The following is a 12,617-nucleotide window of genomic DNA, read 5'->3' on the forward strand; positions in this document are numbered from 1 at the left end:
TTTTTTTCCCTTCACTGTTTCCAGTGCTCCTTAATATGAGCAAAACTGCAGCCAAAATGCAATTTATTTCCTTCTGTTAGGGATTTTTTTTTTCCTTGTTAAAGCAAATTACAGGTTTTTGCTTTTTTTTTTAATTATTGCATTTCGACACAAACTTTCAGGGCTCACAAACTACACATGGTCATTACTGGTTTGGTAAAGCCTGCGTCATAGCTGGAAAAAAAGCACAATTTTTGCATTATGTTATAAAATACAGCTGCAAACACAGATGATGGGGTTGAAAAAAAAAAGCCAAGCACTAAAAATGTATCTCTTCCAACTTATCCTCAGTCCATTAACAAATGCTTTTTTGTTTCCATGGCTGATTTATTCAGTCATTTTGGTTCTAGCAGTCTGACAGATGTTCAGTCTTCTCACTTCAAATCTAATCCTCTGTCCTCCCACCGCTGGGATGTTCGATCCAGTCGGGGGAAACCTGCAAGCTAGGGAAAATATTTTCTACCTTTTTGTTTCTGTATGTGTGTGTAGAAGTGAGGGAGTTAATTCCAGTAAATAATTACATGTCCACTTATGTCTTTTGGAGAGGAGAGGGGAGTGTTGTTTTAAGCGCTTTTAGCAGCATGAGTGTGTGTGTATTTATGTGCCAGGAAGCATTTAAGGGCAAGCTTCATTGTTTTAAACCCAACCACTTGATGCCTGGAGCTACCAGGGAGTACTACTTCACTTCCTGGTGTTTTGTGGAAGGTCAAACTTGAAAGAATTCAATTATGAGATCTGATTCATAGACAGAAAATTGCGGTTAAAACTGAAATTAGGAGTTGCAGACTTGTATTATGAGAGGCTTGATTCTGTTTTTTTTTTTACAGCAGATCATCTGAAGCTCATCAACTAGCAAAGAGCTAATTATGCAGATTTCTGTTTGTATCATTGCAACGGGGGGGGAACGCTTATAACACGAATGTATAGGCAAATACAAACCGTAAAGTCTAAATTTTGGTCCAAATAATTCAAAATCAGAGAATAGGCATATTTAAGCTTTTGACAGGTGCTGTATGTAGCTGAATAAATCTTTATAAATTAAACTAATTATAACAGTTTGGAAGAAATGCCAAGTAAAACAGAACAGAGTATCTTTAAAAATGTACATATTTTACATTTGAAGTAACTTTAGATCTTTCAGATCTGTAGATTGTCCAAAATGTCTTTAAAATAGGAAATATCCACCTCTTGTGTCTAGCAATATACAGCCAACAGTGAACACACAACTGCAGCAAAAATCAAAGTAATCATACAAAAACTACATTTGTTTCTGTTATTTGATCCACACAGAGAAAAATGCTTCCTGTGTTTTACAACCTGACTCCTTTCAAGTCTGTAAAAGAAGAAGAAAGAATGCGCCTGCTGTGTCTTACCTTAGACAGATCTCTGAAGTTGCTGGGCAGAGTGAGGTCAAGCTCTGCTGCGTCATAGTTGGTGATGACCCAGGGAAAGACTGGGTACTGGTTTAAATCATTAAAGGTGCGCCCTGCACAGAAGACAGAAAAGTAAGACAAAAGCAAAAGACGGTCATTCATTACTGAATGAAAATGATAATCGCTGACAATCACTGTTTTGTACATTTTCTCTTACTGCAGGTGGTCTTTACACTCTGTAATATAATAAACACAAGTGCTGGACTTTGTTCTCACCGGAAATGGTGTTAAGAAACATCAGGTACTCAAAGTTGGATATCTCTCGACGCTGCCAGCGTTGAGTCATGTTGGATGCCTTGAAGAGCTGTTTGGGTGTGGCCAGAGAAATACGTCTACAAGTAAAAAATTTAAAATATAAAAAGATGTGAAAATGTTAGCGCACACAAGAACAACAGACTGAAAGAAGCCCTGTTGAAAAAGTACTAAACTTACAATCTTAAAAAAAGGGCACAATACACAGGGTTGAACATACACACACACACACGAAAGGCCCCAGAGAATAAAAAACAAATGACCCCAAATCCAATTAAACCAAAGGAAAATGATGGAATTAATCACTGTCAGGGTAGGAGATTAAAGTCATTAAGCTTCTCAAAAAATTACAAGTGAAAATGCTTTTTTCTAAAAAGAGAAAAAAAAAGGACATCTTTGATACCGCTGCTAAGCAACACTGCAAATAAAGTTTTAAAAGAGGTTTCTGTATTTAAACTGCTCTAACTCATATGCACATTAAAAAATTTAATATGAAAAGATTTTAGGAGGAGAAAAAACTGAGCTTATCAAACCAACAGTGATCTGAAAGCACAGACACTGAATTAAACTATACTGACTACATCAGTTCTAAAGTTGATGTGGACATTAAATAAATTTGTGCTGTGCTCCAGCTTTTGAGTTCTTGTGTGAGCTGCTCTGTACGGCTGGAGAGGTGAGGCGGCCTGCAAACTAGCTTGATTAATGAGCCAAACACCATCGTACACATACTCTCACCCAGATTCTACCTTCCCTACTCACACACACACCTCTAAATCTACAATGACACAGAACATTCTTTCTGACAAACACTGATTGCAACAGTGCCCACACACAAACGGTGTAAAAATTAATTCCAAGGCACTTGTGTCTTTATTTTCTTTTTTCTGCAGAATTTTACACACATAATGATGTGAGGAAAGAGGCGTCCCCTTCAGGCACAAAAGCAACTAATTCCTGTACTGTGATACAACTAAATTAATAAACTGGACTATGTTTGTGTGAAGGAAATTAAACAGAATAATTTGTTTTATAATTGATCAACAAAAGTTCTTTTTTTAAATTATTTGACCAGTTTAAGAGGCTGAACTGTATGAACTACACACATTAATGCACAGGATTTAGAATCAAGAATTGAACATGTAAATCAGAAAAAAACTGACTGCGCAGGTCTAACCTGGTGAGAGGAAGGCCAAAGTTCGTGCCCACCCCGACACGAGGAAGACTGTGAACCACCTTCTTCACTATGGCTGCATCGGGAAAGTTGAACATCACTGCTGCTGCAGGAAGAGACAGAAATATCTGGTTACAGGAACAACTTTCTTAAAATAAATTTCACAGTCAATCAGCTCTTGAACAGTTTCTTTTGCAAAATTATGTGTCTATTTTTCAGTGCTTACAGAAAAGTATATGTTCAAACTTACTTCTGTTTGCCAAGAATACTTCCAGAGCAGTATTCTGCAGCAGATAGCGTCTGGAAAACACGGCTCGGATCTCTGTGAACAGCCATTTTCCATGAAGGCCTTCTGTGTAGGTTAAAATCTAGAACGACAACAAAAAATAACTGGTGAGTAAATTAGAAAGCTCTCATTAAAAAATAGAAAACTGACATTTTTTTTATAAACAAGACAAAAAAGATTAAAGTCCAAGAAAAGACAGAAGGGCTGCCGGAAGGCAAGGTTAGCTCATTTTTCACCCAGTGATGGCACGCCGGGCCTGTACAGGACGATTAATGTCTTATATTGATCAGCCTCAATGAAAAAGAGATTCCTTTAGCACAAGAATTGGACCTATTCAGCTTGAAGGAGTGAAGGAGATGTTCAGTCCACTAAAAGATAATCTACTTTGATGATAGTTTGATGTGCCAGGGTTACCGGTTAGAGGCTGTTTTATGGTAAACATACGATTAAGACCATTTTATGTATTTCCATGGAGGTAACTGACACAGAGGTCGTACAATATCACGTTACAAGCTCCACATTTAAAAATGCTTGGATGAATTGGGCTTAATCTGTCCCCGTGGAGACTGTGGCGGCTGTCAGAGTGACTTGTTCGGATGTCTGACAGACCCAGATGTTTAGCCCTGCCCCTGTGATTTGTGCTTCTACTAATCCAGCATTTAGGTTTGCTACTAACCTACTTAGCACTGCTTTGTTAACTAGGCTTTTGTTTCAGCCTCTGCTTTTACTTTCAAATGCATCTGCTGACAAGCGTGCACGCAGGGATACGCTGGAAAGGCAAGAAGGGCCAACTAAGGTTGTCAGAGAATGGTTTAAGAGGGTGTTATTATTCAGAAATATTTAAATATGAGCTGGCAACCAAGGCCCAGTGTTAAGTTAAAGAGCTCATTAGGCGAAGGGGACAGCAGAAGAAACCAGCTGAGACCCTTAACCGAGGACAGCATCTCCCTCGCCATCTCTCAGAGGAGTAAGACCTGTCTGCATCACAGACTTGCTTCAAAGTCTCTGGAGTTCAATTAAATAGGGATTAGTAGCTCGGAGAAGCTAGCTGAGGCTGCAGACACTGGTGTCCCATCTTCAGAGGACTGTACCAGTCACAGGACGTCTGCCCCAATATGTCTAAATGTGAAGAGAGCCTTTTTCATCTTCAATGAAAAATATGTTGTAATATTAAGATACTGTGAAATCCCTTGGTATTAAAAAAGTATTATTGCTTTAGTTCATTATAATGAAAAAATGTTTTATCAACATTGAAAACAAACTAAAAAAGAAAAACACTTAAATTAGTCTCAGTAGGCATTTAGAAAATAATTTCAGGATGAGCATTTTGAAAGACTCAAAGTACTATGAAGAAACATTCACTTTTCTGATCTTTTGAAATATTGATATATAGATTTTTTGCAACCAGTAACCCTCAAAATTATACAGTTACAAAAAGGCAAACGCAGAAAACTAGAACGTTAGAAAAGAGGTCATACATTAGAGCCAAGATCAGTTCCTTAAAGGTTTTATCATTTAATAATTTTAAGGCTCAAACATAAAGTCAACATGAAACCCAATTTTTATTTACAAACTAGTATGAAAATAAGTTGAATTTAAAGTAAGACTAGGGTTCGAATTTGGCATATTTTAAATCTTGAAAACAAGGAAAGATATGAGCTCAATATGTTTTTGTATTGATTTAAGTTTTGGTCATATAATATGAAATACAACAAAGCCCGAGCTGAAATATGCAAACAAACACACCAGTCAGGTAGACTGAATTCAGTCAAGAACTGGGCTGGTCATTGGGCCTAACCAGAGCTTTTTAAGCAAGCTGCTGTACAACTGAAACAATAAACAGGACACCATTACAACAGGAAAGTTAGAGATGTTGAAATAGGTTGACTAATATGTGCGTTTAGCAACTCATTTATAGTGTGCGACTGCCATCATAAACAGGACCCAAACTGAGGGCTTTGTTTTAATACGGTTGGCTTTAGAATGACACAAAGCTCTCCATATGAAACTTTCACTCACATGCTTTTATCCAAGCCTACTCCTTCTGCTGCTACCAATCAGTTTGACACTTCATAACAAAACATAAGATGGATATTAGGATGTTCAGAAACATTGAGGGAAATAAAAAAAAAAATAGATGTGCTCAGGCCAAGTGCATCCAAGTTCCAACTTGTCTCCATCCATTTATTTATTTAAAAAAAGAAAATTTCTGTCTTCAGTTGTGCAACGAGTGAATGGAGTGCAACCTTTCACCTCCAACAGGGAGTGGCTGACTTATTTCATTCCCGGGAGTACACTCAGATCTCACATTGGATGTCAAGAAGATGCCCGGCGCTGAACTGATGAAGCTGCTGTCCCCGATTCCACAGACAGATATGACAGCAGTGGAGGCAGCCAGACGTCATATTTTTCTCCAGAATCATGAATCTCCTGCGTTGCTGTAAATAGCACTCGATGTTCCCAAGATCATTGTCCCCTATCAACGGTGCCCTTTCCATTGCAGATGAAAAAGCTGAGCGGGGTGACAACGAGCGTGACAAACTATCCGTTACTGTAATGCCTTAGCAGTTTCCACCACGTCTGGACAAATTACAATAGTGTGGAGGTTATTGTCCGAGCTGGAATTATGGCTGCCCCAGCTTCCTCTGTGATATATTGTAATGGAGGAAATGGACCAGTCAGGTCCAAAGAGATAACAACGCTACAGCAGCAGAGGAGAGAGAGTCTGACGATGTTGAGTTGAGTATGAATTAAAATTTTATTGATTTTTTGTTTTCCCCCCCAGTGAAACAGTACCCATAGCTTCAGATCTTTTACATTCCAAGATCAATTTCTAATCGTCACGGGAGAGAACACAGCCAAACAGAAAACAAAGGAACAACTCTCGATTGCGAGGCTTTCTCTCGGGCTCTCCCTCCTCCTCCTCTCAACCTGTTTGTGCGGCGGGCTGCAGCTCATTTCTGAAGCACTGTCGTTTGTCTCTGTCAGACGCCCAAAAGGCTACGGAATGAAGAGGGACGTATGAAGAGGGACCGGCTGACTATGGCTTCGATGTGTAACCACACACACACACAAAAATTGTCACCACCGAATCTCGCCGTCCGTCTGTGCCAGCGAACCCTCTCCATCACCCCTCTGTCTCCAAACCGATCCTCTTTTCTAAGCCGGGCTCTCTTTAGAAGCACAGGTGAAGTCACGTGGAGGAAATCTGCGACTCAGATTACATTTAATTGAAACTGAACTGGATTGAAGTTGAGTAAAGGGGAGCACCGGTGCAACTATCAGGAACGTGGTTCAAGATAAATGAGCCTTTCAACTGCCTCCGCTGCTGGTTCAGGCTGAGGGTGTGTATGGTTCTGGGCTGATAAGAACGCTGGATTGAACAGAAGAGAAGCCCGTGCCAAAAAGCAATGATGCTTATTTGTCATAACTGAAAACAACAAAAAAGGGTCATTTTTATAAAATAAATGCTAAAGATTTCTCACAAACGGTATTTGACGAACGGCATATGCATATTTGCACGTTCCATTTCATGTTCCCCGCATCCTTGGAAGAAAAAAAAAGGAGGTGATTGAAGTTCAATTTGTTGCCTGTTATTAAGTATTACCGCATGGCTGCCTCAGTTAAAGGATAATGGATGAGGGATTTATTATTACCTTTTGGTCACATGAAGTGGTGTGGGAGATAAGGTGATGAAATTAATGAGCGGGAGGAAGAGAGGTGATCCATCAACATCAGCATAGACGAGGGACAAGCAATATTAGGGGTTACTTGATAGAATTCATTTTTTTAAAAAGTGCACTTATCAGCATGCAAAACTGCTTATTGCTTTTTTTTTTCTCCAAAAAGTCATCCAGAACCCATTTGCTGATACCCAGCTCCCTTATGCACGATGAAATTACTTGCACATGCAAACAATGAGGAGTTTGTAGATTCCTGAGATTTCTATTAAAACAATCAGACTGCAGTTTTTTTTACATAACGTCATCTATAAAACTTTGCATGCTGTAGTAATATCTGTGCCACGCAATTTGTGACTGTTTTGCACTTCACTGAACACAGAATCAAGCAATTTGCAATTACTGCTTTTTTTATTACTGCAACAAATAAAAGAGAAGGCTCAGACCAGCGTAGATTCATATTTACTGGCCTTCAGACTCTTTAATCTATAAACTACAATTCTTATTAGACTCCTCTGCGCTCTTCTTACTTGCCCCTTGTTACCTCCTATCCCCCACCTTCCTCTAGTCCACACTGGTAAACGGGGCCTTGTCACCCCCCATCAGTAAACGAGTTCATCGGACTAATGAGCAAGCAGAGAACCTCAACACACTAACAAGGGTCTGTTGGTTGCCTGCGCCTCTGGACCAATCAGGACCCTCATCACCATTGACACAAAGCCTGTGCATGCCCTCTGGAGCCAATTAAGATGGATTTTGCTTTTGAGATTGAGTGATAGCAGGGAGAATAAAAAAAAAAAAAACAGAAAAGGAGGAGGATGAACTGAGAGAACTGTTCTGGGAAAAAAAGAAAGGGGGATTCACTGACACATTTTCATCTTTTAGATTTGTGAAAAAGAGGCACATGTTTCAGTCAAAAGTAATTACAGGTGTGGAGCATTTGGCTGGTGAATGATCCTTCCACATGACTGCTCTCACATTTCAATGGTCATAACAAACACTTGAAAACAAAAAATAATAATTTTATATATGAGAGAGAGCACAAGAGAGAGAGAGTGGAAGGGAGAGATACAAAAAGTAATTCACTGGTCACCAAGTACTAGTTAGTTCAGAATTTACAGAAATACAAGTATAGTTTCCAGTGTAGGGTTAAATTTGAGCTTCAGCACCTGCCTCGTTCAGTATTCATTCCTAAAGAATTTACCCGTTTGCTTGAAGCCTCAAAGCAATGAAAAGAAGCAGCTGTGCCCAAAAACAGTTTTACAGAAACAGTGTTAGTGCTAGAATGGATCATTCTAACGGATGGTATTTTGATATTGTTAAATATTCTGTTATGTGACCATCACTGGCTGTTTCACTGTGTGGAAACTTATAACATTACGGAAATTCAAAAAAGGTTGCACAGCTGCTAAATGGGTCAGTCCGCTTTGGATTAGGGACAAACTGCATTTCTGATGGAGGCCTTAAAAAGTTTCAACCACTTCAGGTTTGGGATTTGAAACTCCCGGTTGACAGCACAGATGATTTAAACAGATCCCTGTGTGCACAGGAAGAAATACGCTTTGCAGAAGTTTAGAAAATTGTCTTTAGGGTCAAAGTGACATATTTGCTTTATCCAAACTATGATCAAAATGGATCAAAAGCAGCAAACTTGTCCTTTTAAATTGCTGCAGTCCTGATATTAGTTTTCTCAATAAGCATTTTCAAACTACTTCATTATTTATTTTTACACAATTTATTTTTTACAAATAATTATACTGTATATCAGAAGACTGGTGACTGTAGAGATGGAAAAAGAATATAGTCTTCCTAAATGTAAAGGGGGGTACGTAAAATGCTTCAGACAACGATAACTTGGGATTTATGCCAAAACTCTAAAGACTTTTCAAACCAGGTCTTTCTACATTTTGTATGGATTTATTTGACAAAAAGCAAAGTCAGATGCATGTTATTGCTATCAATATTACCATTATTTGTCTAAATCTCACACCAAATGCAAAAATAGTTTCACCAGCTGAAAAAGAGAGAGATGTGGAATTATCCTGATCACTTCCACATGTCTCTCAGGATATCAGATTGTTTCAATGTCAAACTAAACACGGAAAAATAGATTACCCAGCTGAGAACCCCCAACTACTTGTTTAAAAAGATGTTTGCTTTTATTAAAGTTCATTTATACTTGTTTTCTTGATATTTTATGACAAAACAATTCATGGTGCCATGGTGGAGTGAGTGAGTTTTTCAGATGCCAATCTGGACAATAATTACGGTATGTATGGTGGCTCTGAGTGGTCAAAAACACCCTGAAGACAGATTCGTGAGAAAAAGCTCAAAGCAACAAACATGCTATGAAAACTTTGACAGATCAAAAGATTTTAAATTGGTGATTAATTATGATTGACAATGAAAAATCTGATTTATTAAAGAGTATTCTTTAAACTAACAAAGCCTTTATTATAGTAAACACTCAGTTTGTGTACAGTAAATGCTGATCTGAAAGAAAAGACTGAATATTAGTCACTTAGTAAACTTGCATCCACACAAGTAGTTCAGTCAATTTGCTCCCACCAGTGATTGATAGGTCCAGTTGTTCGGCCATCATGTAACCCATTCAAGATGTAATCACTGGTCACACATAGAACTCCATTTGCCTTGAGGGGAGTAAAACAAACTACAAGGTCAAAATATAAATAAATAAACAAACACAGCTAAGAAGCTGTGCTGAAGTGTGAGAGAAGTAAAGTAAAATAAACAAGCCCAGTTTGCAGCAAGTGTGGAGTTATGAAGCCTAAAGGCTCAGAGTATTCAGCTCCAAACGTCACCCAGCAAAAGTTTGCACTCCCTGAAAGAAAGTCCCCTTTGAAAGGATCTTTGGGGCCACTTAGTCTGAATTTAGTCTAATAAGGATTAAACCCCTTTTTTGGCTCTTTTCACTGTTTGCTAGCAGGTTAGCCTTTTTTTTTTCTTTCCTTTTCTTTCTGTGTCTGCTTATCCTTTTTGAAGTGGGGACAAAAAAGGTCTGGTGTGGATTTACGGAAACGCTGCAGTGATCTTGGGGTTAATTGGTAGTGAAGTGAAAACTTCAGTGCATTAACCCATTAAACATTCAGCGCTGGGCGTAAACTATGAGAATAAAAGTCTTAGAATTTGACACTTAAGTTAAAGAGTGACAAAACTTAAACAACACTAGTGGTGACACAAGGAAGAAGATAAACTATTGTAAAATTCAAAATAATACACTGTCAGAATAGAAAATGTGTTGAAAGCTATATAAAAGGAACATGTAACCGATTTTTAACTTTTGGAAAGCAAAGTTGTGTGTATTCTGGTAAAATTAAGGGATATAGAAGACTAATTTTTGTTTGTGTTGTTCAGTGTTTCCTTTCCACAGTGTTGGATCTTGGTCCGAGGTCACAAAGGCTAAAGTTGTGGCTTAAAGGTGATGGATACCAAAGGATGAATAAAGCTAAAGAAGTGAAAGGAAATGAGGTGTGAATCACATGAGATGTTCATATGTCATATGTTCATAATCTCTCTGCAACAACACCCTATAATTTTACTCTTTAAAACTGGTATGATTAAATGTCCACAGTTTGAAGGTGTTCAAGGTTCAGTGTTGTTTATAAAGTGTTATTGACATAACATAAAAACAACATTACAACAACGTAAGTGTTAGGATGGAGTGCAAACAACACGCACTTCTTAGACACAAATTGTCCAGGTTTTTATGGCTACGCTGGGCACCTGTTGAGATGGTAATTAAGGAGTTCAAATGCTTTGATTTGTCAAGTGCATCAATAAACACTGGCACATCAAGAAAAGGTGGAAGAACAAGTATATGCTTTTCACAGCTATTCAGAAAATCAACGAGACAGCCCAGGGCCACTGCTGAAGCAAAGGAGCTGTTTAAGACTCAATGCCATTGGTCACTGTTGGTCCTCTGCTCTCCAATAAGCTACCATAGCAAACATCCGACAGGTTAAGATCGCTGACCGGCTCCTATCACATTCTCCCCGCTTTCCTTCACTCTTACATTTTGCCATTTAGTGATGGATAGGCCTTTCTGGGGTTGGTGTGGGGCTTTGCTGAAGTAAATTCTTCTCTAATCCGCCTATTGTCACCAGCTTTAGGGGGTGTGTGGGAGGGGGAAGAGTTCACCCCCTCTTGGGGAATTCAGGGCTAGTTGTCCAAAGTTAAAGAAGAACAAAATCAGGACTCCAAAAGAGATCATGTGGAAACCTCTAAAAAATTACCAAGCCATTTAATTCAAGTTCCAGATTTATCAATGACGAGCATTTTGCATTATTTATGCAAGAGAATAATTTTATTTAGTAATAGTTGTCTGTCTACTATAGGTGTAGTCCACAGCCATCATCATATAGCAGACAGAGATGCTATAAACTGCCATGTTTATTCATCATAATTGTCTTAAGCAAATCAAGCAGCATAAATTACTAACTGACATTTTCTAAAAGCAGTACAAGTTAGAATTTGCAATCAATTTGCACTCTGAACTATGAAATTTGTCCCTTTTCAACTCTCTTAGAAAGGAAAGACTGAGTCCTGGGCTGGTACGTTAAGCATAATGTTAACAAAGTAAGTTCTTGTGTGCAGATGACATATTAAAGGTTGAAATATAATTATTTGTTGAGAATATAAAACTGTCTCATTTCAAGTGGATGTAAAATAGAGCATAATAAGAAACCAAAACCTAAAGAGGAAAAACTAAAATCTGAAAGAAACTTAAGACAAAGCATGCAAGAAAAAAAAAGACCTACACAACTGAACTATCATTGCATTCCCCCTTTGAATAATCACTTCCAAATTGTACATGGTCATTTTTTAAATCTGCAACTTTGAATGAAAAAAAAAAAAAAAAAATCAGCCATCTTGGAATGTAGTTCTTACACTTTGCCTCAATTTTATCTTGTCAGCAATGCACCTGTGATTATTGGTCATAAACAAATCAGAATTTAAAATAAAATGTGTTCAGATGTAAAGTTAGCAGGATAGATGCTTTTGTTTAAGAGTTACTTATCAATATAGATTATATATGTTAAGTGTTGTGAAATTGTATTCCTTTTATTTTTTTACAGTCATACCTCCAACAGAGAAGGAATTCCGCTCTGCTGTGCTGATCCACTACAGAAAGAAGTCTTGGATGAGTAACCTCCAAAGTGTCCCTGTGGTTTTGCCATTTAAACCAGACTGGATGGGTCATTAACCATAATGGCAGCGGAGGCACAAAAATTCACCAAAGTAACATTCTGCTCTCCAGCGAATGAGATGTCTTTACACAGTACACATCAACATCATCATCCTCTTAACTTAAAAAAAAAAAAAGAATTTGAATATTCTGGACCATTCTCGGGAATTAACCACTACAGTGAACATTAATGTCATGGTTGAACCATTTTGCCATTCCCTTGGTAGCATAAAAAAGGAGGTTCAACAACAAAGATATTTGCACAAGACTCCATCTCAAGTGAATCGAGTCTTATCAGAAATGCAACAGAAAACAATATAGGACCACATTTACAATTCTGATTTTCAATATGCAGGGTTGGGCATCAATCTTTCAATCAGGACTGTGTGTCTCCTGACCTCAGCTGAATAACAGAGGCTTGTGAGAACAGCAGGTACACAGGTGCTGATTGTAATATCAGTGGCCTACCAGGCTGACTGGCATCTATAAACAGGCTTATCCATCAGGCTGGTGTGCTGCCTTTGACACTTGTGTCAGAGGCAGACGAAGA

General features: G+C 38.2%; 1 protein-coding gene across 5 annotated transcripts in view; it reads right to left on the reverse strand.

Moving 5' to 3' along the window:
• Positions 1–12,617, reverse strand: part of lrba (LPS responsive beige-like anchor protein) — a 174,937-nt gene that overhangs the window by 47,245 nt on the left and 115,075 nt on the right. For 4 of the 5 annotated variants that reach the window (XM_037974594.1, XM_037974595.1, XM_017405811.3 and 1 more), the window contains exons 40-43: positions 3,146–3,263; positions 2,899–3,001; positions 1,689–1,804; positions 1,413–1,525 (exon numbers count right to left, since the gene is read on the reverse strand). In XM_037974594.1, the coding sequence (XP_037830522.1) occupies positions 1,413–1,525; positions 1,689–1,804; positions 2,899–3,001; positions 3,146–3,263 (450 nt within the window). The remainder of the gene's footprint in view (positions 1–1,412; positions 1,526–1,688; positions 1,805–2,898; positions 3,002–3,145; positions 3,264–12,617) is intronic. The other variant, XM_037974596.1, reaches the window with a different exon arrangement.

This window comes from Kryptolebias marmoratus, linkage group LG3 (genome assembly GCF_001649575.2).
Source record: "Kryptolebias marmoratus isolate JLee-2015 linkage group LG3, ASM164957v2, whole genome shotgun sequence".
Classification (NCBI taxonomy): Eukaryota; Metazoa; Chordata; class Actinopteri; order Cyprinodontiformes; family Rivulidae; genus Kryptolebias; species Kryptolebias marmoratus.